General features: G+C 42.3%; 1 protein-coding gene across 1 annotated transcript in view; it reads left to right on the top strand.

The window, feature by feature from the left end:
• col4a3 (collagen, type IV, alpha 3) overlaps window positions 1-27,835 on the top strand; it is a 107,719-nt gene that overhangs the window by 62,387 nt on the left and 17,497 nt on the right. Inside the window, exons 17-41 of the mRNA XM_029629846.2 lie at window positions 425-478; window positions 900-941; window positions 1,414-1,495; window positions 1,795-1,830; window positions 5,786-5,950; window positions 6,563-6,655; window positions 10,263-10,358; window positions 11,498-11,568; window positions 11,703-11,888; window positions 12,106-12,274; window positions 12,447-12,539; window positions 14,305-14,409; window positions 20,240-20,334; window positions 20,488-20,638; window positions 20,713-20,826; window positions 21,475-21,642; window positions 21,728-21,817; window positions 21,900-22,034; window positions 25,307-25,405; window positions 25,582-25,671; window positions 26,258-26,397; window positions 26,643-26,769; window positions 26,946-27,026; window positions 27,123-27,224; window positions 27,596-27,643. Coding sequence (XP_029485706.1) covers window positions 425-478; window positions 900-941; window positions 1,414-1,495; window positions 1,795-1,830; window positions 5,786-5,950; window positions 6,563-6,655; window positions 10,263-10,358; window positions 11,498-11,568; window positions 11,703-11,888; window positions 12,106-12,274; window positions 12,447-12,539; window positions 14,305-14,409; window positions 20,240-20,334; window positions 20,488-20,638; window positions 20,713-20,826; window positions 21,475-21,642; window positions 21,728-21,817; window positions 21,900-22,034; window positions 25,307-25,405; window positions 25,582-25,671; window positions 26,258-26,397; window positions 26,643-26,769; window positions 26,946-27,026; window positions 27,123-27,224; window positions 27,596-27,643 — 2,632 coding nt within the window. The remainder of the gene's footprint in view (window positions 1-424; window positions 479-899; window positions 942-1,413; window positions 1,496-1,794; window positions 1,831-5,785; window positions 5,951-6,562; window positions 6,656-10,262; window positions 10,359-11,497; window positions 11,569-11,702; window positions 11,889-12,105; window positions 12,275-12,446; window positions 12,540-14,304; window positions 14,410-20,239; window positions 20,335-20,487; window positions 20,639-20,712; window positions 20,827-21,474; window positions 21,643-21,727; window positions 21,818-21,899; window positions 22,035-25,306; window positions 25,406-25,581; window positions 25,672-26,257; window positions 26,398-26,642; window positions 26,770-26,945; window positions 27,027-27,122; window positions 27,225-27,595; window positions 27,644-27,835) is intronic.

The following is a 27,835-nucleotide window of genomic DNA, read 5'->3' as shown; positions in this document are numbered from 1 at the left end:
GTCAGTGCTAATTGAAGCTGTATCAAGCTTGGCAGCCTTATGTTAGCATTCAGTCCTTATAAAGTAATGTAGTGTATTTTTCTTATTGGCTTTTGGAAATTAAATATAGTTTCAGACTAAACATTACTCACTTAGTTCCAGGTTGGATGGTGCTATCAGGTTTCTGTTGTTTTCCAGAGAATTTGCTGTATAGAATAATCATTCTTGGTAGTTGTAAACCTTCCAGGTGATTCCGTAATTCCGTCCAAAATCAGGTTGTAGGTTTTGAGTTTTGATTTGAAGTGAGGGTTATGTTGTAGAGGGTAGCCAAGTTTATCTAACTCTAAATCTATATATTTTTTTGAAAATGTTGAAAAATGCAGGAGCTCATCTGATCATGACCTCTAGCCTCTCTCTCTCTCTCTCTCTCTCTTTCTCCTGTCAGGGTGAGAAAGGTGATGTGGGCTACCAGGGACCTCCTGGAACAGAAGGTTCAATGGTATGTCCTACTGCCTTCAATCGGCTATTGTATCGGTCAGTCAGTCAGTCATACGGGCCTGAATCCACACTTAAGATCTGTGCGATAATTTTCTGTACGAGTATCGTGCATGGTTAGAGTCAGAGTTTCTGGCACGGATCTCAAGTCAGTATTCCGACCTCAATAATAGACTAGACACCACGGTTGGGGCCAATTTCAATTCAGGAAGTACACTGAAATTCAAATTCCACATCTCTTTAAATGCTTTCAATTAGATTTAAATTACATTTTCAAAAATTTGGAATTGGAATTTGGTTTACTTCATGAATTACCTGGAATTGACCCCAACCCTGCCCTACACTCATGTTGAGTATTGCATTCGCTCTACTGTATTTGTAATGTATATGTGTGGGTCACCCTCTCTGTGGCTGTCTGAATTCAGGGTGACAAAGGTGGACGCGGACCCACAGGTCCTCCAGGGGATGTGAGTGACAATATATTGTTATCATGTTCATATTAGTATCATATCAATAGTTGACAATAGTCAATAGTGCCTTCAATTAGTTAACTTAGTTAACATACACAACTTGTGCAAATCTGAAAATACACCCTATTCTAAATTGAGACATTCAATCGCCAACTCTACAATCTCAATGTACATTTGTTGTTTGTTTCTTTTGCTTTTTATGCACTTTTATATTATTTTCTGTAATGAAAAGCGCTATACAAGTTAAATAAATCATTGTTGTTATTATTATTCCCCATATAGTGCACTGCTTTTTACAAGCGCCTTAGCACTTTTCACCACAGATGCAACAGCTCTGGACAAAATAAGTGCACTAAGGGGAATGGGGTGTCATTTGAAAGTCAGCCTACTATACTGTGTATCAATCTGTAACGCTGGTCCCTTGGACTTTGGCTAGTTTTAACCGCTGCTTGTCGTCCTTCACCTACAGTTGATTCAGATCAATGGGAGAATCAAAGGCTTGCAGGGTTTTCCTGGGCCCCTCGGACCCCCTGGCTATACTGGTAATCAAGGTATACCAGCACACTGACAACTAATTACCTATTCTCTATATAGCGCACTACTTTTGACCAGAGTTCTGGTCAAACGTAGTACACTAATATGGGGAATAGTGTTCAATTTGGGATGCAGTCTATGTTAGACAAATGCACTGTAGACCACTGAGTCTCTCTCTCTCTCTCTCTCTCTCTCTCTCTCTCTCTCTCTCTCTCTCTCGCTCTCTCTCTAGTAGAAAGCCGATTAATTCCACTGTCAATTCCAGTGTTATGTTCGATCAGTTGTCAGTAGCTGTACTGTCTCTGTTCTACTCTAGGTGTGATTGGTTTTCCTGGAATGAAGGGGGAACCAGGTAAATATTTTAATCAAATTTTTATTTGTTTCCCATCCATTAATTTGCTGTTTATCAATGTTACTCTTAGAACTATTGGCCAATTGCAACCAACGGGCAGAACACTCGTATGTTAATGCTGGATTTCTTAAAACGCTACTAATGGCAGATTACATGCACCTGTGTTAAGACAAAAATCCACAAGAATAAACTAGCAGATCAGTTGATCCAAAGATTGTCTGTTATATTGAAAAGTTAGTCAAGTGACCACTCTAACAATGGAAATACATGTCCTCAAAGATAGAAGGTGGAAGGAGGCAAGAACAGGTGGGACCATTCTAGCCAATGAGAGATCAGATACACATGTGAACAACAGACCATAGAGATGGATACAGGACTCATCTTTGTGTCTTTGCCATTATAGCATCTGTGATAGGATGGCCAGCGCCATTGAGGCTATCTCCCTTTTAAAGTCAAACACATTTTTTTTGCTCCTAACTCATAGAAATCCCCACTAAATTGACTACTTTATAATGTCCATGTTAAAACGGATCATATATCTATCTCTGACAACAGGCACAACTCCAATATAAAGTTGATTTATTTCAAAGTTGCCGAAATGCCACATGCGTCAACTTAAATCAGTGCATTCATAACAACCTAACCATTACAAAACGTCTATTCGATCAAATAAGCCTCATGTCGCAAATTAAAACTTGTTAAGGCTAGGGTCCTTTTTTCTCAATTTCCGCCTGACTGACGTGCCCAAAGTAAACTGCCTGTTGCTCAGTTCCTGATGCCAGGATATGCATATAATTGGTACCAGTGGAAAGAAGACACTTTGAGGTTTGTAGAAATGTTAAAATAATGTAGGAGACTATAACACAATAGATAAGGTTGGATAAAATCCAAAGAACAATCAACCTGAATATATTTTTTTTGAGAGCCCATGCTCTTCCAATGGAACGTGTAAAGAAAGGAAATATAGCTCCCAGTATGCAATTCCTATGCCTTCCACTGGCTGTCAGTCGTCTTTGTTCAAGGTTTCAGGTTTTTTCCAAAACGAGTAAGAAATATGAGTTTTAATACAGGGACACAGACTTGGAAATTTGTGTATGCAAGAACGAAGAGGACACGCACCTGCTAATATAATTTTCCTGTTGAACATACTTCTTTCCGTATGAAATATTATAGTTTAATTACGTTTTAGAGTATCTAAGGATTAGATAGAAACGTATTTTGACATGTTGAAACAAAGTTTAGGGGTAGATTTTCGGAATCCTATCTTGGCCCGTTGAACGAGTGGATTACTCAAATCGATGGCGCCAACTAAACTGACCGTTTGGGATATAAAGAAGGATTTTATCTAACAAAACAACACTACATGTTATAGCTGGGACCCTTTGGATTACAAATCAGATTAAGATTTTCAAAAAGTAAGTGAATTTTTAATTGCTATTTGTGAATTTATGAAACCTGTGCCGGTGGGAAAAATATTTTGATGTGGGGCTCCGTACTCAAACAATCTCACGCCATGCTATTGCTATAAAGCCTACTTTAAATCGGACAGTGCAATTAGATTAACAAGAATTTAAGCTTTCAACCGATATAAGACACTTGTATGTACATAAATGTTAAATATCCATAATTTTTATGATTATTTAATTGAATAGAGCGGGACGCCTAGCCCAAAGATTAACAATAAAACATTTTGTTGATTGAATTCAACACTCTCATTAGCCTCCATACAAAATTCCTCACTTCGAGTAAAGTCTCTCACTTCGCCTCTTCCTCTCTGGTTGATACCTGGCATGATGTCTAATTTGATTCTAATTAGCATGTTTTAATCTATGAGTAAGCCGCACTGCTCGCTTAACCCGGAAGCCAGCCGCACCAATGTTCGGTGGAAACACCGTACAACTGGCGACCGTGTCAGCGTGCATGCGCCCGGGCACGCAGCAAGAGTCACTAGAGTGTGATGGGACAAGGATATCCCAGCCAGCCAAATCCTCCCTTAACCCGGACGATGCTGGGCCAATTGTGACTTTCCTATATGGGTCTCCCGGTCGCAGCCGGCAGTGACGCAACCCGGGATCAAACTAGGATCTGTAGCAACGCCTCAAGCACTGCGAAGTGGTGCCTTAGACCGCTGCGCCACTTGGGAGGCCTATTCAGTGAATGTTTTAAGGAAGTTATTCAAAAACCTCCAAATAAACTATAATTTCCTTTTCCAGAGTGTTAATAAAAAAAAACATTAAAACATTTAAGGAACCAGAGTAAAACATTCTCAGAACCTCCCTGCGACCTAATAATAGAAGTTCCCAGAACAGGAGAAATGTTCATTTCTGTTGACAAAACGTTTAAAGGAAACATGCGGCTTCGTTCCCACAACCAATGTGAAACCAAAAACATACATTCCCAGAATTTCCACGGAACTTAATGTGCTAGCTGGGATTTGGCTTGGAGAGTGGCCATAGCAGAGGGGAGGGTTGGGTAGAAGTGTAGATTATGATATCGTCAGCGTAAAGGTGGATTGAAGCATCAGAAAAAGGACACTGGACACTATCAGGGGTTTGGATGTAATGTTTTCACTTCTGATGGTTTGGGAGTGGTCAGTGAAGTATTTGGAGAACCAGCAGAGGGAGCTGTCAGAGAGGCTGATGTCTGAATTTATTGATGAGGATGGAGTGGTCAACTGTGTCAAATGCTTTGGAGAGGTCAATGAATAGTGCAGCACAGTTGTGATTTTTGTACAGGGAGGTGAATATGTAATATGTAACCTTGGTTTTGGCAGTTATGTAGCTGTGACCTTCTCAGAAACTAGACTGGAACCCAGAGACAATGTTGTTATGGTTCAGGTATTAGGTACACTGGGTGTTTTCTATTTGCTCCAGGAGTTTGGAGAGGCAGGACATGGATATAGGCCAGTAGGAGTTGGGATCAGTGATGTCACCATATTTGATCAGTGGTTGAACATATGCAGATTTCAAGTCTTTGGGGATGGAGGCAGACTCCTGGGATTGGTTGAGGAGATGAGAGGGAGGAGATGACAGGTGCAGCTATTTTATGGAAGAAGGGCTTTCTGCCATTGGCTCCAGGAGGGTTCTTCAAATCGATTAGACAAATTGTAATTATTGGATTTCATAACTTGGAAAATAACTAGACTTAAAAATAACACATTTGAACAAATCACTAACAAAATGTGTTAAAATTCACACTTAATCCAGCATAAACGAATGTATAGAATTTATTATACAAGAGATCAAATTCACAAATTCTTCAGCACAACGGCAGATTCATGTTTTAAGTATTACATTTACAATGACTCAATAATTCATGCCTTCTGGGAATGTTATCAAACCCAAAAGTTATGGGCGGAGTTAGAAAGTTGGCTGTCAGAAGTATTACAATGTAAACGTCCTAAAAAAAATTAATACAAAAAATAAATACATTGGAAATGTAAAAGTAATGTGTCCCCAACATGAGTTTTCCATTCATATAACCTGTACAATATATTGCCACAGTTTAATTGCTGTCGTAAACGAAAAATGACTTTCAATTGTACTGAATGATTGTCAAATAGTTAAATCACCCCTTAGTCTGCTTAATTACCAGGTTTTATTTGTACTGAAGATAAAACCCTGTAGAGAGCTTTAAAATTTTGGGGAGAAAGTAGGACTAAGTTATCACCGACCTCACATGTAGCTCTGCTTTTAGGGAGCAGGACATTTTGGAAGCTATTAAGATCATCTGTGTGGATGATCTAAGCGCACATTAAAAGTTTAACTAGAGACCACCGGGATAAAACAGTGGCCAACAGTGGTTGCCCTTTGCCATAAATTTGTCATGAACAGTGACAAACATACACACACGCATCGTCACACATTGTCACGCATTGCCCTTCACGGTGACGTGGTCCCTTGTACACGTGCGAACACACACACACACCAAACTGATCATTGTATTGTGTTTTCAGGGTTGTCTTTCCCTGGGGCCCCTGGGAATCCTGGTCCCCCTGGTTTAGCTGGGGATAAAGGGGAGAGGGGGGAGCCTGCCCCCTACATAATTGGCCCCCCTGGACCCACTGGCCCCCCTGGAAACGATGGCCCCATAGGCGACCGTGGTCCCCCTGGAATTCCAGGTACATGCTCAACTCACCAGGCCACTTTAGGTCATCCTCAAAAGTCTGACATAATGGTTATTACAATGCTACCACAATTACTACAGCATTAACTCAGAAACCCTCTGAAGGTGCAGTTAGCTATCTTTTAATATTATGCTGCTATACTCTATATAATCCCACATTCGCAGCAATGCAAAGGGTAAGGCTGGATCTAGGTTTAGTAACTTGTGACCACAATCTTATTCTACTGTAATGTAATTCAAGTCCCTGCATAGCCTCTATATAACAAAGGTTTAGCAGGGTTAGAATTAGCTAGTTAGCCTGTGACTACAGGCTCCCATCTCAGAGAGGGTGAAGTATTATTTTCTCCATATTTGTAGTTTTAGATATGAGAGTGGATTGAACATTTGTCAATTACAGGATTAATCAATTCAACGAGGCATTACGTTGAATGTACATTGATATTTTATTTGGTTGACAATGGTGAAGTATTAAACTCAGAACAACAACTTACTTTCTGCAAATTCAACGAAAATTCCATTGGCGTTACACGTTAAGTTCATTGCAGTATGATGTTGCTACAATATTCATTCAACGTGTTTTTGCCCGGTGGGTTTGATCTTTGCACAGATCTGTTGAGAGGCAACCCTGGACCACCCGGTCCTAAAGGCATCAAAGGCATCCCAGGACAACCAGGAGATAGAGGCGGGTTCGGAGAAACAGGTATTTTCTGTGACAAATACGTTATTCTGTAAAGGGCATTGCAGGAATAAGGATATGGAATTTATTGTGCAGTTTGCAACTGTCATGTCCAGTAAAAGTTAAGGGTTGGGTCTTCTTGACAAGTGTAACAGTTCATTTTTTGCATAGCTTCATGGAAGGTATGTTTTATAGGCTTGTTTACTGTAAAGTGATGTGTTTGTTTGTTTTGACATTTTGCTCTTCAGGGCTTTATGAATAAAATGTAATTTTGACTTGATTGAAGAAGGAAGTAAAGGGGGGTTAGATCAGGGTGCCTTTTGAGAATTTGTCACAAGTGGGTAACCCGCCTCTACCATCCTTTCTATTGGCCAATGTTCAATCACTGGAGAATAAACTGGATGAGCTCCGTTCGAGACTATCCTACCAACAGACATTAAAAGCTGTAATATCTTATGTTTCACCGAGTCGTGGCTGAACAACGACACTGATAATTTACAGTTGCCTGGCTTTTCCATGCATCGGCAGGACAGAACAGCTATGTGTGGTAAGATGAGGGGTGGGGCTGTGTGTCTACATTTTTTGCAGCCATCTATTTACCACCACAAACCGCTACTGGCGCTAAGACCGCACTATAAGGCCATAAGCAAACAAGAAAATGCTTATCCTGCCCAGTGACGCCAGCTTACCAGACGAGCTAAATGCCTTTTATGCTCGCTTTGAGGCATGCAACACTGAAGCATGCATGAGAGCCCTAGCTGTTCCGGACGACTGTGTGATCACGCTCTCTGTAGCCAATACGAGTAAGACCTTTTAACAGGTCATAATTCACAGGGCCGCGGGGCCAGATGGATTACCAGGATGTGTACTCAGAGCATGCGCGGACCAACTGGCAAGTGTCTTTACTGACATTTTCAACCTCTCCCTGACCGAGTCTTTAATACCTACATGTTTCAAGCAGACCAGAAAGCTAAGGTAATCTGCCTAAATTACTACCGCCTGTAGCACTCAGGTCGGTAGCCATGAAGTGCCTTGAAAGGCTGGAAACACCTATGTGAGAATGCTGTTTATTAACTACAGCTCAGTGTTCAACATCCTGGACTTCCTGACAGGCTGCCCGAAGGTGGTAAGGGTAGGCAACAACACATATATGCCATGCTAATCTTCAACTAGGGGGCCCCTCGGGGACGCATGCTTAGTCACCTCCTGTAATCCCTGTTCACCCACGACTACATGGCCAAGCACGACTCCAACACCATCATTAAGTTTGCTGTTGGCACAACAGTGGTAGGCCTGATCACCGACAACGATGAGACAGCCTATAGGGAGGAGGTCAGAGACCTGGAAGTGTGGTGCCAGGACAACAAACTTTCCCTCAACGTGAGCAAGACAAAGGAGATGATCATGGACTACAGAAAAAGGAGAGCCAAACACGACTCCATTCACATCGACGGAGCTGTAGTGGAGCGTTTCAAGTTCCTTGGTGTCCACATCACCAACAAACTATCAAGGTCCAAACACACCAATAAAGTCTTGGAGAGGGCACGACAACGCCTTTTCCCCCCTCAGATTGTCAAAAGGTTCTACAGCTGCACCATCGAGAGCATCCTGACCTGTTGCATCACCGCCTGGTAAGGCAATTCCTCGGCATCCGACCATAAGGCGCTACAGAGGGTAGTGCGTATGGCACAGTACATCACTGGGGCCAAGCTTCCATCCATCCAGAACCTATATACTAGGCGGTGTCAGAGGAAGGGCCCAAAAATTGTCAAAGACTCCAGTAGACTGTTCTCTCTGCTACCGCCAAGGACAAAGTCTAGGTCCAAAAGGCTCCTTTACGGTTTCTACCCCCAAGCCGTAAGACTGCTGAACAAATAATCAAATGGCCACCTATCTATGCATAAGCACTTTACCCCTACCTACATGTACAAATTACCTCGACTTACCTATACCCCCACACATTGACTCGGAAGGTACCGGTACCCCCTGTCTATAGCCTCATTATTGTTATTTTATTTTGTTTCTTTAAAATAAAATACATGATTTTATTTAGTATATATATTCTTAACTCTATTTTCTTAAAACTGCATTGTTGGTTAAGGTCTTGTAAAAAATCTAATCAAATTGTATTGGTCACATACACAAGGTTAGCAGATGTTAATGTGAGTGTAGCGAAATGCTTGTGCTTCTACTTCCAACAGTACAGTAATATCTAACAATCTAACAATTCCCAACAACTACATAATACACACAAATCTAACAAGTAATCTAACATTTCCCCAACAACTACCTAATACACAGAAATCTAAAGGGGTGAATGAGAATATGTACATATAAATATATGGATGAGCGATGGCCGAGCTGCATAGGCAAGGTGCAGTAGATGGTATAAAATACAGTATATACATATGATATGAGTAATGTAAGATATGTAAACATTATTGAAGTGGTATTATTTACAGTGGCAATGTTTAAAGTGGCTAGTGTGATCCATTTATTAAAGTGTCCAGAGATCAGGTCTCAATGTGTGCAGCAGCCTCTCTGAGTTAGTGATTGCTGTTTAGCAGTCTGATGGTCTTGAGATCGAAGCTGTTTTTCAGTCTCTCGGTCCCAGCTTTGATGCACTTGTACTGACCTCGCCTTCTGGATGAGAGCTGTGTGAACAGGCAGTGGCTCGGGTGGTTGTAGTCCTTGATGATCTTTTTGGCCGTCCTATGACATCGGGTGCTGTAGGTGTCATGGGGTACAGGTAGTTTGCCACTGGTGATGCATTATGCAAACCGCACCACCCTCTGGAGAGCCTTGCGGTTCAAGGCGGTGCAGTTGCCATACCAGGCTGTGATACAGCCCAACAGGATACTCTTGATTGTGCATCTGTAAAAGTTTGTCAGGGTTTTGGGTGACAAGCCACATTTCTTCAGCCTCCTGTGGTTGAAGAGGCGCTGTTGCGCATTCTTCACCACACTGTCTGTGTCAGCGGACCATTTCAGTTTCTCTGTGATGTGTACGCCCAGGAACTTAAAACTTTCCACCTTCTCCCTGCTGACCCTTCGATGTGGATAGGGGGTTGCTCCCTCTGCTGTTTCCTGAAGTCCACTATCATCTCCTTTGTTTTGTTGACATTGAGTGAGAGGTTGTTTTCCTGACACCACATTCCGAGTGCCCTCACCTCCTCCCTGTAGGCTGTCTCGTCGTGTTGGTAATCAAGCCCACTATTGTTGTGCCGTCTGCAAACTTAATGATTGAGTTGGAGGCGCGCATGGCCACGGAGTCGTGGGTGAACAGGGAGTACAGGAGAGGGCTGAGCACACACCCTTGTGAGGCCCCAGTGTTGAGGGTCAGTGAAGTGGAGATGTTGTTTCCTACCGTCACCACCTGGGGGCGGCCCGTCAGAAAGTCCAGGACCCAGTTTCACAGGGAGGGGTTGATACCCAGGGCCTCCAGCTTGATTAAGCATTTAAGAGTAAGGTCAACTCCAGCTGTTGTATTCGGCGCATGTGACAAATACAATTTGATTTGATTTGAGTGCATTAAGTTGTCACTGGGGCAATGAGTGCTCAAGTTACTTTGTTGCTTCACTGGCAAGAACCACTGAACAACCACTTCCTCCCTGTCATTATGTCTCTCTTAGGTGAGAAGGGTGATGTCTGTCGACTCTGCATGCCCACTAATGTGAGCCCTGGACCACCAGGACCTGCCGGAGAGCCTGGTAGGCCTGGAGATACAGGTAACACCAATACATGAACATAACAACAGCTCTTTTATGCCATGTCATGTCATACAATGACTAGGCCCAGAAGTCTTGTCTGACCAGGTCATATATCACTATGGCCCTGAGGTTTTCCATGTTAGGTCACATGTTCAGGAAAAAGGCAATATTTCCAGTTGTCGACCTATTAGGCTTAGTAGGAGATCAACCAATCTGGAAAAACTGCTTGAAAAAACAATTTTCTTGTTGAAGGCTGTCATCCATGCTAGCTCAAACAATGTTGTGGTGATACACAATGTTTAATTTAGATGTAAGGCTTCCAATCTGGTGAAAATTGATATAATGGAAATAGTAATAGTTTTAGGTCAAATATCTTGCAATTCTTAACAAAAATGGAGTGCATTATCAAACAAAAACACTTAGACTATGGAATGGATACATTAGTAGTTACTTTTTATACATTTATTATGCTTTAAGTCATTCAAATATACAGAAAATATGAACATTCAAATGTGTTCAGCTACTGTTGTGGTCTGTAGCCCACTAAGGACCATTCTCAGATGATTCTCAGAAAACTGCGGGGGAGACCCTATTGAACCAGGAAAACTTTACCTCGTAAGAATCTTGAGTTTCTGGGCCAGAGATATTGAAACTGTATATCCATTTCTAAGGGGTAAAATATACAAGCATATATCATCATCTGAGAATGGTCCTTAGTGGCACTACAGACTACAACTGTAGCTGAACATGTCTGAATATTCATATTTTCTGTATATTTGCATGTCTGAAAGCATAATAACTGTATGAAAAGTAACTATTAATGCGTCCCTTCCACAGTCTTAAGTGTTTATGTTTGATAATCCCCTCAGTTTCTGTTGTGCATTTCAGGAGGTTTGACCTTTGACCTAATGCCAAATCTATTACTATTTCGTTATGTACATTTTCACCAGATTTGACCGTTGACAACTTGAAAATGGCATTAAAAATCAAAAATGCACATGACATCCGGCCTAACTTTGTGTATCACCCCATCATTTTTTGACCTAGCATGGATGACAGCTCAAGCACTTTTTACAGGTTTGCTTCTCTACTATAGGTTAGTATGTGGAAAATACTCTATAGCTGCCCCTGTATTTACAGCATTTGTGTTTCACCAGGTCGAGATGGTGATCCTGGATCCAAGGGATCTAGAGGAGTCAAAGGTCTTGGAGGTCCACCAGGTCCACAGGTGACTTGACCTGGACTGACAGACATTATGGAATCAACCACAGATTCAGATACAAATTCTTTATATAGGCGTTTTTACATTGTATGTGGGAGATTTTATTCTAATGATTTTGTCCTTTGTCTTTGTATCTGTAGGGTCCCTATGGTTTACCAGGTGTGCCAGGTTCTACAGGACCCAAGGGCGACAAAAGTCCCATGTCCCCAGGAGACAGGGGGCCTGTTGGCTCACCTGGGGCTCCAGGAGTTCCTGGGAGCGATGGGACAGACGGGGTCCCTGGATACCCAGGACTGAAAGGCCAGCCTGGGCTAAAGGGCAACCCTGTGAGTGTGACCCACTCCACCTCCACCATTACACACTGTACAATCAATGCCAATGACTGAAGAATGGTTATTTTAACAGTAATATCTGATCCGACTGTTGTTATAGCCTGTAACTAGTGCCTGTGTTTTCTCATGGCCAGGCCATGTGGTTTGGAAAAACTTGGGGCCCTATCCATGATGTACCCAGACTTAACTGTTTTGTGTCTGTTTGCTGTAGGGACCTCCGGGGCCCAAGGGTGATCGGGGCGATGCCGGCTCTCAGGGTATACGTGGACGGACAGGCCAGATGGGGACTCAGGGCCCCCCAGGTGTGGGGCCCCCAGGGGGCCCTGGACAGAAGGGCAACCTGGGGGTGCAAGGCCTGCGAGGGAGACCTGGAGATCCAGGTACAGTAAGATCATTATTTTTTCAAGAGAAACCTGGCATCCCAGCAATTTGACCTATGTCACAGAATGTGTGAGTGTGTCTCACCCTTGTCTAATTCGTGTCTCACTTGATCTGTTTTACAGAATGTGTAAATGTGTCACACTCTTGTCTCACACTCATCTCCTCCTGCAGGAGAGAAAGGCTCAGCGGGTGAGACGGTAACAACCACAGGAGACCCAGGACTGAAGGGAGAGAAGGGTCATCAAGGCAACCCAGGACCTTCAGGTGAGGGCTTTAGCCATGACCTCTGGGGGAGATTCTTGACATAAAGACAATATCATACATACACTAACAGCCCAGCAGTAGTATCACGGCATTAGCAGAGAATTGATAGGATCATCAGCTGGTCATGGTGTTATTGTTTTTTTTTTTGCATACATTTTTATCCACAGCAAATTACTTAACCCTTGTGTTGTCTTAAGAGTAAAAAATGACACGCAACTATGTTTAACAGCAGAGAAAAAACCCTAAATTAGTTTTTTTCAACTTGAAATATACACTCTTTTCCTAGAGTGACCCCAACATTAGAAAAAGTGAAACATTGGCTTTGTTCATATTTCCATGAAAGCTGAACACCACCAGGGTACAAAGATTGTCTTAGGGTCATTTTTGACCCGGCAGTTATAAAAATCATTTACACACTACAAAAACCACAAAGAGAGACACACACACACAATGAGAAATGTTGATTGTGTGCTACTGATTGAACTCAGCCAGCAGCTCCTGAAGAGGAAGATCACAATGGTTAGAAAGAACAAGCCTGAGCTCCCCCCTGCACTCCTCACAACAAGGGGGAGAGAGGCATTCTCATCAAAGTTTGCCTTCACTCCCACCACCACTCTAGTTTCTTACATCCCAAAGAGGAGCAAGAATGTGGTCCTCCTGAGCACACTGCACAAAACGGCTGAGATCAGTGATCGTGAGGACAGGAAGCCAGCCATCATCTTGGACTACAACCACAACAAAGGAGGTGTGGACAACCTGGACAATGTGATTGGAACATACAGCTGCAGGAGGATGACTGCCTGCTGGCCCCTGGTCATCTTCCATAAAATCATTGATGTGTCCTCATACAATGCCTTCGGGATATAGAACAAGATCAACCCTACCTGGATTCCTTGTTAAGCGGAACAAGATGAGGCTGTTCCTTGAGCAGCTGGGAAAGGCACATGTAACCCCACACATTCAAAGAAGGGAGGGCCTCCCCCACACAGCAGCCTTTGCAGCACTTGTGAAAGTTGTTCATGGGGCTGACTCTTGTTCTTGTCCACCGGGGTCTGCAGCTAGGGCAGGCAAGAGGAGGAGATGTCAATTCTGCCCCCCAAAGAAGGACTGTAAAACAAATACTATGTGCTGCACATGTGAGAAATACATCTGCAAAGTCCATGCAACCACACTTGCATACTGTCCTACATTTGTTAATTAGAGTTGATTGATTTATGTTCTTCACGTTCTATTATCTTATTTTATTCTTATTTATTGTTGTTGTCACTATGTTGCCAAAAAAGGTCAAGACTGTTATTGTTTCCCTTCAATAAAATGCATTCAAAACTACTTTCTGCATATCTCTTGTGAAAAAATTTATGTTTACATCTATGCATTATCTTTAGCAATAATAAGAATAATAATAATAAACCTCTACTTTAGGAAAGAAAACAATTATGACAGGTGTGTTGTAATAACGAGTGGTGTCCACTGATTAAATGTAGTCTTTCTGCATTGTGAAGAGGGAAAACCCAGATATTCAGAAAGTTTGTGATGAATGACAGGTTGTTTCTACATGCAAAATAGATTTGGCGTTAAACATTCAATTAAGCTGCTTTATTTTAGGGGTTTAGTGAAGGACAAGGGGAGTATACAGAATGCTAAGACTACACAAGGGTTAACTATTAACATGTGGCCCATGTGGGAATCCAACATTCATCCATGGGGTTGCCAGCACCAGTTTATAACCCAGTGAACTATTTTATAATTGCCTATATGTTTTCAGGGAATCCTGGTATAAATGGCTATCCTGGCTTCCCTGGCAATTTCGGCGCCAAGGGGGATAGAGGTCTGTCTGTCCGGGGCCCTCCTGGCAACACTGGGCCTAAAGGTGAGAATGACTTCGCTACCCAAGAACCCTAGCTCTGTTGTACCCTGGTAAGATCCTAGGAGGGCAACATAGTGTGCAGAGTTTTGTTCCAGCCCAGCACTAACAACGCACCTATTTCAGGTAATCATGATAATTTGAAGACAGCCATTAGGTGAATCACAGAAGTTAGAGATGGGCTGGAACAAAAGCCTGCACTCACGACACATCCTGTATTACAGTTTTACTCCATTGTATACAAGTGTTTTTTTGGAACTGTGGTCAAACATACATATAGTAGAACAATGATTTTTAAATGGTTTTATTTAACCTTTATTTTGACAGAGAAGACATATTGAGACCTAGGTCTCTTTTCCAAATGCACCCTGTATAATACAATATAAAATACACAATAGTACCTACCTCATAATGACAAAACAAAAACAGGTTTTAAATCATAAAAAATTCAAATATCACATTTACAATACACTACCGCTCGAAAGTTTGGGGTCACTTAGAAATGTCCTTGTTTTTGAAAGAAAAGCTTCTTTAATTTTTAAAAATATTGAAATAACATCAAATTGATCAGAAATACAGTGTAGATATTAATGTTTTAAATGACTATTGTAGCTGAAAACTGCAGATTTGTTCAAATGGAATATCTACATAGGCGTACATAGGCCCATGATCAGCAACCATCACTCCTGTGTTCCAATGGCACGTTGTGTTTGCTAATCCAAGTTTATAATTTTAAAAGGCTAATTGATCATTAGAAAACCCTTTTGCAATTATGTTAGCATAGCTGAAAACAGTTTTTCTGATTAAAGAAGCAATTAAACAGATAGTTGAGTGTCTGGAGCATCAGCATTTGTGGGTTCGATTACGGGCTCAAAATGACCAGAAACAAAGGACTTTCTTCTGAAACTTGTCAGTCTATTCTTGTTGATTTGTTCGATAATGTCCATCAGTTATGTCCAAATATCTTCTTTTGTTAGGGCGTTTGGTAAACAAATCCAAAAGCGTGTTCAGGTCGCGCAGAACGTCGGACGAAAAGTTACAGCCCGTAGAAACATGCCAACCTAAGTATGGAATCAATCTTTAGGATGTTTTTAACATAAAACTTCATTAATGTTCCAACCGGACAATTCCTTTGTCTGTACAAATGAAGTTGAATGTAGCTACCTTTCACATGAGCGCACCAGACCAAGGTTGTGGCACTCTGCCAGACCACTCACTCAAAGAGCCCTAATGAGCCCCTCCTTTAGAGTAGAATCCTCAAAACAGGTTCTAAATAGTGTTGACATCTAGTGGAAGCCTTGGGAAGTGAAACATAACTAATATCACCCTGTATCGTCAATGGGGGCTGAGTTGAAAAACTACAAACCTCAGATTTCCCACTTCCTGGTTGGATTTTGTCTCAGGTTTTTGCCTGCCATATGAGTTCTGTTATACTCACATACATCATTCAAACAGTTTTAGAAACTTCAGAGTGTTGTCAATCCAAATGTACTAATTGTATGCATATTCTAGCTTTTACGGCTGAGTAGCAGGCAGCTTAATTTGGGCACATTTTTCATCCAAGCTACCCATACTGCCCCCTACCCCAAAGAAGTTAAATAGTACCTGCAAATCACCAGTCTCAACGTTAACAGTGAAGAGGCGACTCCAGGATGCTGGCCTTTTAGGCAGAGTTGCAAAGAAAAAGCCATATCTCAGACTGGCCAATAAAGAAGAAAACATTAAGATGGGAAAAAGAACACTGGACAGAGGAAGATTGGAAAAAAGTGTTATGGATAGACAAATCTAAGTTTAAAGTGTTCAGATCACAAAGAAGAACATTTGTGAGACGCAGAAAAAATCTAAGATGCTGGAGGAGTGCTTCATGCCATCTGTCAAGCATGGTGGAGGCAATGTGATCGTCTGGGGGTGCTTTGGTGGTGGTAAGGTGGAAGATTTGTACAGGGTAAAAGGGATCTTGAAATAGGACGGCGATCACTCCATTTTGCAATGCCATGCAATACCCTGTGGACGGCGCTTAATTGGAGCCAATTTCCTCCTATAACAGGACAATGACCCAAAACACAGCTCCAAACTATGCAAGAACTATTTAGGGAAGAAGAAGTCAACTGGTATTCTGTCTATAATGGAGTGGACAGTACAGTCACCGGATCTCAAACCTATTGAGCTGTTGTGGGAGTAGCTTGACCGCATGGTACGTAAGGAGTACCCATCAAGCCAATCCAACTTGTCGGAGGTGCTTCAGTAGCATGGGGTGAAATCTCTTCAGATTACCCCAAAGAATTGACAACTACACTGCCAAAGGTGTCACGGTGAGCGCTACTGGAGGAGAAGTCAGGTGCAGGATAGCAGAGAGTTGTGAACAGCAGCACACTTTATTTGGGCAGAGGCAAATAAACAGACGGACGCCACTGCGTCAAGACCTCCAGCCAAAGGAAAAAGTGCAAGGCGCGAAACAGTCATAAAAATGAGCACAATGTTACAATAACCAACCTTCGTGAAATACCACGGAAAATAACAGGGAAAACCAGCCTGGCGCGTACACACACGTAACAAAACAATTTCACACAAAGACATGGAGGGGAACAGAAGAATAAAAACATGCAGTGTGATTAGGAAATGAAAACCAGGTGTGCAGGGAGCAAGACAAAACAAACGGAACAATGGAAAAATGGAGCGGCGATGGCTAGAAAGCCAGTGACATCAAACGCCGCCCGAACAAGGAGAGGAGCCGATTTCGGCGGATGTGTGACAAAAGGTCTGCCAGGCTGTAACTGCTCAAATTGAGGATTCTTTTACGAAAGCAAAGTTTGAAGAACACATTTAAATATCATTATTTATAACCTTGTCAACGTCTTGACTATTTCATATTCATTTTGCAACTAATTTCATGTATGTTTTCATGGAAAACAAGGACATTTCTAGGTGACTACAAACTTTTGAGTATTCAGTATTCAGACCCTTTATGCGGTACTTTGTTGAAGCACCTTTGGCAGCAATTACATCCTCCAGTCTTCTTGGGTATGACACTTCAAGAATGGCACACCTGTATTTGAGTAGTTTCTCCCATTCTTCTCTGTAGATCCTCTCAAGCTGTGTCAGGTTGGATGGGGAGCATTGTGCACATACAGTGGGGCAAAAAAGTATTTAGTCAGCCATCAATTGTTTAAGTTCTCCCACTTAAAAAGATGAGAGAGGCCTGTAATTTTCATCATAGGTACACTTCAACAATGACAGACAAAATGAGAAAAGAAATCCAGAAAATCACATTGTAGGATTTTTAATGAATTTATTTGCAAATTATGGTGGAAAATAAGTATTTGGTCAATAACAAAAGTTTATCTCAATACTTTGTTATATACCTTTTGTTGGCAATGACAGAGGTCAAACGTTTTCTGTCCTCACAAGGTTTCCACACACTGTTGCTGGTATTTTGGCCCATTCCTCCATGCAGATCTCCTCTAGAGCAGTGATGATTTGGGGCTGTTGCTGGGCAACACAGACTTTCAACTCCCTCCAAAGATTTTCTATGGGGTTGAGATCTGGAGACTGGCTAGGCCACTCCAGGACCTTGAAATGCTTCTTACGAAGCCACTCCTTCGTTGCCCAGGCGGTGTGTTTGGGATCATTGTCATGCTGAAAGACCCAGCCACGTTTCATCTTCAGTGCCCTTGCTGATGGAAGGAGTTTTTCACCCAAAATCTCACGATACATGGCCCAATTCATTATTTCCTTTACACGGATCAGTCGTCCTGGTCCCTTTGCAGAAAAACAGCCCCAAAGCATGATGTTTCCACCCCCATGCTTCACAGTAGGTATGGTGTTCTTTGGATGCAACTCAGCAATCTTTGTCCTCCAAACACGACGAGTTGAGTTTTTACCAAAAGGTTGTATTTTGGTTTCATCTTACCATATGACATTCTCCCAATCTTCTTCTGGATCATCCAAATGCTCTCTAGCAAACTTCAGACGGGCCTGGACATGTACTGGCTTAAGCAGGGGGACACGTCTGGCACTGCAGGATTTGAGTCCCTGGCGGCGTAGTGTGTTACTGATGGTAGGCTTTGTTACTTTGGTCCCAGCTCTCTGCAGGTCTTTCACTAGGTCCCCCCGTGTGGTTCTGGGATTTTTTCTGGGATTTTTGGTTCTTGTGATCATTTTGACCCCACGGGGTGAGATCTTGCGTTGAGCCCCAGATCGAGGGAGATTATCAGTGGTCTTGTATGTCTTCCATTTCCTAATAATTGCTCCCACAGTTGATTTCTTCAAACCAAGCTGCTTACCTATTGCAGATTCAGTCTTCCCAGCCTGGTGCAGGTCTACAATTTTGTTTGTGGTGTCCTTTGACAGCTCGTTGGTCTTGGCCATAGTGGAGTTTGGAGTGTGACTGTTTGAGGTTGTGGACAGGTGTCTTTTGTACTGATAACAAGTTCAAACAGGTGCCATTAATACAGGTAACGAGTGGAGGACAGAGGAGCCTCTTAAAGAAGAAGTTACAGGTCTGTGAGAGCCAGAAATCTTGCTTGTTTGTAGGTGACCAAATACTTATTTTCCACCATAATTTGCAAATAAATTCATAAAAAATCCTACAATGTGATATTCTAGACTTTTTTCCTAATTTTGTCTTTCATAGTTGAAGTGTACCTATGATGAAAATTACAGGCCTCTCTCTCATCTTTTTAAGTGGGAGAACTTGCACAATTGGTGGCTGACTAAATACTTTTTGCCCCACTGTATAATTAGATACATGTAGGTTCTCTTTTGTCAGGCTACACTGAACTCGAGCTTGGTTCCCAAGTTTCCTAACCATCTAATAGTGTCGGCAAAATATTTGAATTGAGAAAGTGGGATCATAAACATTAGCATATTTTAGCGATCCGCAGTAGAAGAAGTCCTAAATGCCCAGCAGCTTTCAGATGTGAGCTAAACAGCTAACTTGCACTTGATATGCGTTTTTAGGCAATGGATGAGAAAGTGAACTTATTTAGCTCAGTTGTATGCTGATTTGCGATCTATTAACAACAATGGTTGCATTAAATAGGCACAATATTTTTATGATGCACTTGGCAATGTTCAATTCATTCGCACAAAACGTATAAACAAAAGCATTCACTGTGAAAGTTGATACATGTAAGGCCTTCATATATAGGCTACACGCAGCACTTTGTTAAATTTATCAAATCAGTTATTGTTTTCTTGCTCAAACACTGAGCAACACCTGTAAAACTGAAATGTTTCTCAAAACACAGGGATGTCGATTCACATGGGACTAGTATTATTAGAGGACTTCGGAGTTTGCCAAAAAACAGTAGGTTATTCTGGTTAGACAATGTCCAGATTTCAGTTTCCATTTAACCCATCTAAACAGTAAGCTACAGTTCCCTTGACATGCCATAGGCCTATTTAAAGTCCTGTCTTGCGACTGTTGAATTTATTTAATGACCCTAAACCCTCCAACCCAAGGATATAACCACTTTGTAAATGTAAACGTTTAATGAAAAATGCGTAAAAGGAGAAGAATTGCCCATAATTCTACACCTTTTGATATTTTTATTTCCAATTTTGATCATCATGGTTTAGTGATATTGATTAAATAAGATTTTTTTTAAGACAGAATCATTTCATTGATGTCTTAATCTTTTTTGTAGGTTGAGTTCTTATGATTCATATATTTGCTTAATTAACAGTATCTTATAGTTTTGATGAAAGTATTTGCTGTTTAGAGAAGGCAACGTATCTTCGAACTACACTGTTCCAAAAATGCTTGTACGTGATTGAGAAAAACTGCAGATGGAGCTCATGTACAGATTCAGTCATGAGACTGTTTCCCTCTCAGGTGAGAAGGGCCAGCCGGGGGTTGCTGGTGCCCCAGGGATTGGTAGTATGGGACGACCAGGACCATCCGGAGCTCCCGGGATGCCAGGCCCTAAGGTCAGTGGAGCACAAACATTTTGTGTGTGTGTGCACATGCGTGATGGTGTTTGAATGAGTTTGTGAGTGCAAACGCGCGTGCGTGTGTGTGTCCTACTGTGGGCTGTCTTTGTGTGTCCATACATAGTCATTCTGTGTTGTATGGGTTTTTAGGGTGATTTCAGACCAGGGCTCCCAGGGCTGCCAGGTAGACCAGGCCCCCCAGGGGAGGATGGTTCTCTGGGGCTGACTGGAGACTCTGGTCTGCCTGGGCTTGGTAGATCGCCTGGCCTACCAGGAAGAGATGGTCCACAGGGAGACAGAGGTGAGTAGACACACACACACACACCCACACACACCCACACACACAGTCTGATTGTTGCTTCTGTCTATCCTCAGGCAGTAAAGGTGCTGAGGGCTTGCCTGGTCTGCCTGGGGTTGCTGGGGAGTGTAGGCTGGGCATTCCAGGCACTCCGGGGGCTGTAGGTCTCAAAGGAATCATTGGCTTAACAGGTACATATCCTTAGCCCCACAACTCAGCTGTTTACCGAAACAAGTGGCAAAGGATGCCCTTTTGTTTTTTTTGTTTTTATCCCAGAATGTACACTACCAGTCAAAGGTTTTAGAACACCTACTCATTTAAGGGTTTTTCTTTATTTTTACTATTTTCTACATTGTAGAATAATAGTGACGACATCAAAACTATGAAATAACACATCTGAAATCATGTAGTAACCAAAAAAGTGTTAAACAAATCAAAATATATTTCATATTTGAGATTCTTCAAATAGCCACCATCTGCCTTGATGACAGCTTTGCTGTAAGCATCTCTGTCTGAACACTCACTACATGTAAGCATCTCTGATGCTGTAAGCATCTCTGTCAGAACACTGCTCATAAAAGTTCTAGCTGTGACTACTGTACATACATGTATGACACTCTCATAAACTCCTCTCTGGTTGTTCCCTCCTTTTCCCCTTTCTCCTCTCCCTGCTGTCTTGTTCTCCTCTCCCCTTTCTTTCTCTCTTCTCCCCTGTCTCTCTGTTCTCTCCCCCTTTTTTCTCCTCTCCCCCCATCTCTCTGTCCTCTCCCCCTTTCTTTTTCTCCTCTCCCCCATCTCACTCTCCTCTCTATGTATCCTTGGATCTCTACATGCTTCAGGGACCAGAGGACAGAAGGGGGTGCAGGGAGATTCAGGTCTGCCTGGCAGAGGGGCCCCAGGATTGATTGGGCCGTTTGGACGGCCCGGGTTTGATGGACCCCCGGGACCTGGGGGGGCTGCCGGCCTGAATGGATTCAGAGGAAGAGATGGTGTACCTGGGGTACCAGGTTAGACCACTGTTGCTTTAAGATGAAGAAGATAATGTGCCATTGTGTGATCAACTGTTATGAACCTGTGTGTGTGTTCTCCAAGGCCTGAGAGGAGACATGGGGCCATCAGGAGCGTGTGGTACACCAGGACCAGACGGAGGCCCAGGACCAGGGGGACGACTTGGCCCTAAAGGTAGACCTGTCCAATACTTTTATGCACACACACACGCTATGATGGTGATGATGATGTTGACGATAATGATTGCTGTCTTCAGGTCTGATGGGTGCTGATGGGGTGAAGGGTCGTGTAGGAGCCAGGGGACCTGTGGGAGATTCTGGGGCTCCTGGAGATATTGGAGTCACAACATACATCGAGGTCCCTGGGGACCCTGGGGACCCAGGACCTACAGGTCGGTCTCTGAATGACCCCTACCCCCAATCAACACTATAAACTCCAATGCTGATTCTAGAACTTTAGCAGCACCCTGTCTTTATAGACTTACACACAATATCTGTCGTAGGCTATTCCCTTCTCCCCTTGAGTTTTTAGAAACATTTACAGTGGTTCGTCCTTTAAAAGTTGCAACGTACTGCAGCACAGCTTGCGTGGTGCCGCAGAATTCTATGGCACGTTATTTAAGTGCCAACCACTGGTACCATTAATGCTAGTTAGTGTTAGTTTGACCACCAGAGGGCATCTTTGAGAAGCATTTGATAGCCTTCAATAGTGGCTGTACTAGAGAATTTAAAACCTTTTTTTTGTAAGAACAATAGTATATGGGACTGATTTTAAGAAATGGCGCTTAATTTATTTGATTAATATTATGGTGTTTCTATTCCAAGAAAAACTAAAAACCCTTTAGGATGGAACAGAAAATATAGCCATCAAGGCCTTTTGACTAGAGAAATTGAAGATACTATAACGCAACAAATACATTGATCATCTCAGCAAGGTTTTACCTGTGGTCGTGGAGCTGGGTGGAAGTGCAACTAAAATGTAGTTTAAATAACTACTCAACTTTTTTCTAGTTATTTTATTAACGAAAACATAAAGATGTTGATGAAGAAATACTGTACGGCTGTTTGAGTTAGAAATGTAACACTTCAGATTACTTAAGCATTGCATACAGTAGCCGGGCTATAAAGAGTCTATTGTCCTGATAGTCGAGCTACAAGTGTTTGAAAACCTGTTTTCAAAATGCCACCAGCTGTCCATCACTACTGTAAATAAAAATGCAGCATCTTGTTTACATTTTGTTTACATTCTTTATTGTAACCACAATGTCACAAATAATTTGTATCTACCTTTCCAATTACTTTTAGTTTGGGGTTCATTTTATTAATTATGGTGTTTATATTCCAAGAAAAATGAAAAACCCTCTGGGTTTCCGTTAGGATGGAACGGAATATATGGAGCTGTACAACGTGACTGTCGGGAGTAGGCTACACAGTCCTGGGCTATTTAGCTAAAGAATCCCTGTGTCGTGCGGGCATGAGAGGGGCACGCGGGAGACCGATGTTTAATTCCCTGATGGGGAGCAAGGAGTAGGCTGTCATTGTAAATAAAAATGTGTTCTTAACTGACTTGCCTAGTTAAATAAAGGTTACACTAAGAGCATAACATTTCTACACCATAATTTGAGTCTAACCAATACCCAAACGAAGATTCAGTCAAAATAAAAATCTCAAGATTTATCAAGACCAGTCCGGATGCTTGTCTGTCTCTGAGCAGCGCGAAACGATGCTAAAATAGTTGACCACAGTGGGTAGATAATTGCTTCAAATCCTATTGCTTCTAACTTCAATATGCTCTATAAATAAATAAGACCTACACCACTTTTAACAGCACATTACTCAACACTAGTGAGACTCATGTTAATATGACAAAATATGACATGACTCTCCACCAATAATTACATATAGAGTATTAGAGGATTCTAAATTATAACCAAAAGCTGCCTCATGGGTCTCCCGGTGGCGGCCGACACAGGTATCTGTAGCAATGCAATTTAGCATTGCGATGTGGTGACCGCTGCACCACTGAGGAGGCCCCATCCACAAAGTATCAAAATACAGGTAAAGGTATATTGTCCTGCTAATAGCCCATGGTGGGCTATTATAATACTGTACATGGTGTCCAGGTCAGGATAACCAAAACATTTATTTATTAAAGACTATCAGAAAGAATGTTGGTACTTATTTTGATCCAAAGCCATGAACGAGTGAGTCACTCAGCTTTATGTAGGTGATGCTATATGAATGTGCCATCAACTTGATAATATATAACAATATTTTGGAGGTTATTTCGCTTTCAAAAAACGAAAGTGAGTGTTTCTAATCTGAATAAAGGACAAAATAACATTTGTAAAGGCCAAAACATTAATTTCTGTTTTTAGAGGGAGAGAAACGCTGCACCAATTTTGCGTCGCACTGTGGGTTTCCCAATCATGTTTGGATGTGATACATAATAATAATAATAATACTTATACATTTGACGATAGAATTCTCCCCCTTCCCTCCATCTGGAGCGTTTCCCTAGTCAGCGCCATTATTAGTGCAATTTCCCTTAAAGTGTTGCTCTGTGCTTCCCAGTGTGCTACCCTCCCCTGCCCTCCTCCATTCCCCATGGGCTAGGTCTGTCTTCTGTGCATGGCTCTGCGGCCCATCCCTTGCCCCCTGCCCTCATGCCTTGAACCTCGAGCACCCACCGCTATTTCCACGGATACAGCTGGAGAACTGCAAGGCAATCCCATTGAGTGCGGGAGCCATGACCAATATATATTGTCCTGCTAATAACAGGGTTAATAATATATCTGTGAGAATATATCCATGGAGCTTTTATATAATTCTAAATTAATAGTAACAATATTTTGGAGATTCTGTAGCAACACAGCTTGCACTGCTATGCAGTGTCTTAGACCATTGCACCATTCAGGCACTGTACAATGTGACTCGTCGGAAGTGGGATACAGTACCACAGCAAGAACAAAATAATCCTAACAAAATAAAATTATAAAAACCTTAGTGTAACAACAGTTTTAGTAAGTAATACTGAAGTCGTGCACAATTATCAGTTTCTATTTAGGTTTATGTCGCCCATTCACTATCAGTTAGAGACACAGTGGGACCCAAAAGCATAATCAGTGCTCTAACTCAGTGCTCTAACTCCCCCTTGCTCTGGTCTGGAGCAATGAAGTGGTGATGCAGGTTACCGTACTAAACCACAAAATACCCTTTTAAGTACTGCAGCATAATCGCAAAACCTTTAGTGGAGCAACCATTGTATGTTGGTCAATACCAAAACTGCTGTACTGTTTTCATCAGAAGAAAAATATACTGTCCTCATTGATAAAAGCAACATTTTGTTTCTGAATCTGAAAAATTGTTTGAGAGTAATGCTCTGTTCCTGAGCGTAAAAAACAATATTTCCTGTTGTGAGGGCTATTTTCAAATGAAGAAGTAACAACTAATTAATGCAAGACGTCTCAACGTGCCTTTGCAGTACATCGGAAATGTATTTGATGCTGTTGACAATTTCTCTTTTGGGGATTAATGAAAAGATTATTTATGATAGCAATATACATTTTCTTCTGAATTGTATGATGGTTATACTGTCCCAAATGTGTTAAGGCCTTTTAGATCTAGTGACCCCTGACCTCTGACTCTGCTCTCTTTTCTCCAGCTCTAAGGGGCTTAACAGGTGCCAAAGGAGATCTAGGTGTGATAGGGCACAATGGAGCCAGTGGCAAGGATGGGATTCCCGGGAGCGCCGGGCCGCAAGGTACCAAGCACCGTGACACACTATTGAAAAGAAAACTGTTTCAATTGCCTACCCGCTACCCCTCATCTTAATAAATCACTACCATACCTAGCTATTCAATTTGATTGAGGACACTTTATTAATCCCCAAAGACAATTGTTTATTACTAATATGTTTACCTCACACTTTTCTTGTAGGTGCTGTTGGCGACCCAGGCAGAGATGGCCAGAAAGGAAGTCCTGGTTTCAATGGAAATCCTGGAGTCGCAGGAGATATGGGTGTGCCAGGTAACATACTCAAAATTATAGCGAAACAGGCTGTGTCCAGAATCTGTCTTGCAGACTACTTACTAAAATCTACATACTGCGTACTAATCGTACTACATATTATTTAGAACTTAATCGTTAGTAAACACCACTGTAATCTAATGCGCATTTGCGTTGTTTCCCGCCATTCGTTCATTTTGGTATAGCGTTTCCCCTTGCTAATTATCAGCTGTTGTCAAACACACATGGGTCTGAAAACAAGATTCTCTTCCTCAGTAGCATACAACAAATTCCTACTACATGTAGATGAAAAGCTGAAATTAATATGACATCCTGGCATTTAAAGCATACAAAATGTTCTACATTTCACAAACTTAAAAATATTATATTATATTTTCGCATACATAATCAGTATTTTTAGAGGCTTGACATATACAGAAGGACACTCCCAGGTTTGTGTCGAAGTTTCCCTAGATATAGATCTAGGATCAGCTTCCCCTCCCTGAATCCTAACCATAACCATTGGAGGGGGAAGTGCAAGACTGACCCAAGATCAGCGTCTAGGGGCAACTTCACCCTAATCATGGTTTATGTCCTTGCTGACCAGGTGTAAAGGGTGAGAAAGGGGGAACAGGAGGTCGTGGAGAGCCTGGTTCATCGGGAAGACCAGGTCCAAATGGAGTAAATGGAGTGAAAGGAGAGCCCAGCCTCCCTGGACCAGGAGCTAAAGGACGACAAGGAGAAAAGGTGAAAACCGAGTACAGAACCCGTGAGGGGCCTGTTTTTTTTCCTGACACCACCTGACCTGACCAGGAAAAACTGCTACATACTGATTATAGAACAGCAACAATTAATATATCAAATGATTAGCAATGTACAAATGTGTTCAGCAGAAATTAAGTCCAACCTCCTCTCCCTTCTCTCTCTCCTCTCTAGCATTCTTTCTTTCTTTCCTTCACACTTTCTCATATCTGTCTTCCTCTTTCTTTCAGGGAGTGCCAGGGTTTCCAGGTTTTCCAGGAGAGAAGGGGGAGATGGGTGTAGCAGGGAGGTTCGGAACCCTGGGGGCCATCGGCCCCACAGGACCCAAGGGAAGAGAAGGACTACAGGGATCACGAGGTCTCTGTCGCCCACCGAATAACAATCACTGTGCCGTACATGCAAACCCACACAACCTCCTCAGGAACTAATTTAGAATAACTACTGCAAAAACAACTTTCCACATACATGCACAAATGCACTCACACACACACTATATTTATTCTCACGGTATCTGTATCTCACGTCTTTCTTAGGACCTCCGGGACCAGCCGGGGAGAAGGGCATTAATGGTCTCCCAGGCAATGCTGGCTGTCATGGCCAGAATGGCCTGCAAGGTCATTTATAATGCATGTCCACACCTACTGAAATGCCATTAGACTTTCCGTCTGTGTGTGTTTGTGATCCTATTAAGCACTGCCTCTGTGTCACAGGGAGCCCAGGATTGGCTGGTGACCCAGGGACTGCAGGCCCCAGAGGTTCCCAGGGTAGAGACGGCATCCCTGGCCCAGCAGGAGAGAAAGGAGACATGGGAGGTCAGAGAACCCTACTACATTCAGATAAAAGGGTTCCAAAAGGGTTCTTCGGCTATCCCCATAGGACATGACTTTTTGGTTCCAGGTAGAACCCTCTGGGTTCTATCTGGAACCAAAAAGGTTATACCTGGAACCAAAAAGAGTTATCCTATGGGGACAGCCGAATAACACTTTTAGGTTCTAGATAACACCTTTTTTTCTAACAGTGTAAAACACTCCCTCCAGGGTTGGGGTCAATTCCAATTGAAGTCAGTCAATCCAGGAAGTGATTTGAATTTAAAATGCGAAAATTGAAAAACGTTTGATATAAATAGCCTTTTACACATTCACAGAAATGATATATCTGTGTTGATTGTCTGTTCTCTCTACAGCCCCTGGCATTGGACCAAAAGGCACAGACGGAAAGACGGGCCAATCTGGTGAGTCTGTGCTACACACAGATACACTACATGGCCAGAATTATGTAGACACCTGCTTGTTGAATATCTCCTTCCAAAATCATGGGCATTATTTTGGAGTTGATCCCCCCCTTTGCTGCTATAACAGCCACCACTCTTCTGAGAAGGCTTTCCACTAGATGTTGGAACATTGCTGCGGGGACTTTTTCCGTT

The sequence above is a fragment of the Oncorhynchus nerka genome, linkage group LG23 (assembly GCF_034236695.1).
Source record: "Oncorhynchus nerka isolate Pitt River linkage group LG23, Oner_Uvic_2.0, whole genome shotgun sequence".
Lineage (NCBI taxonomy): Eukaryota > Metazoa > Chordata > Actinopteri > Salmoniformes > Salmonidae > Oncorhynchus > Oncorhynchus nerka.
Note: the sequence above shows the minus strand (reverse complement) of the source record. Positions and strands in the feature narration are given on the sequence as shown.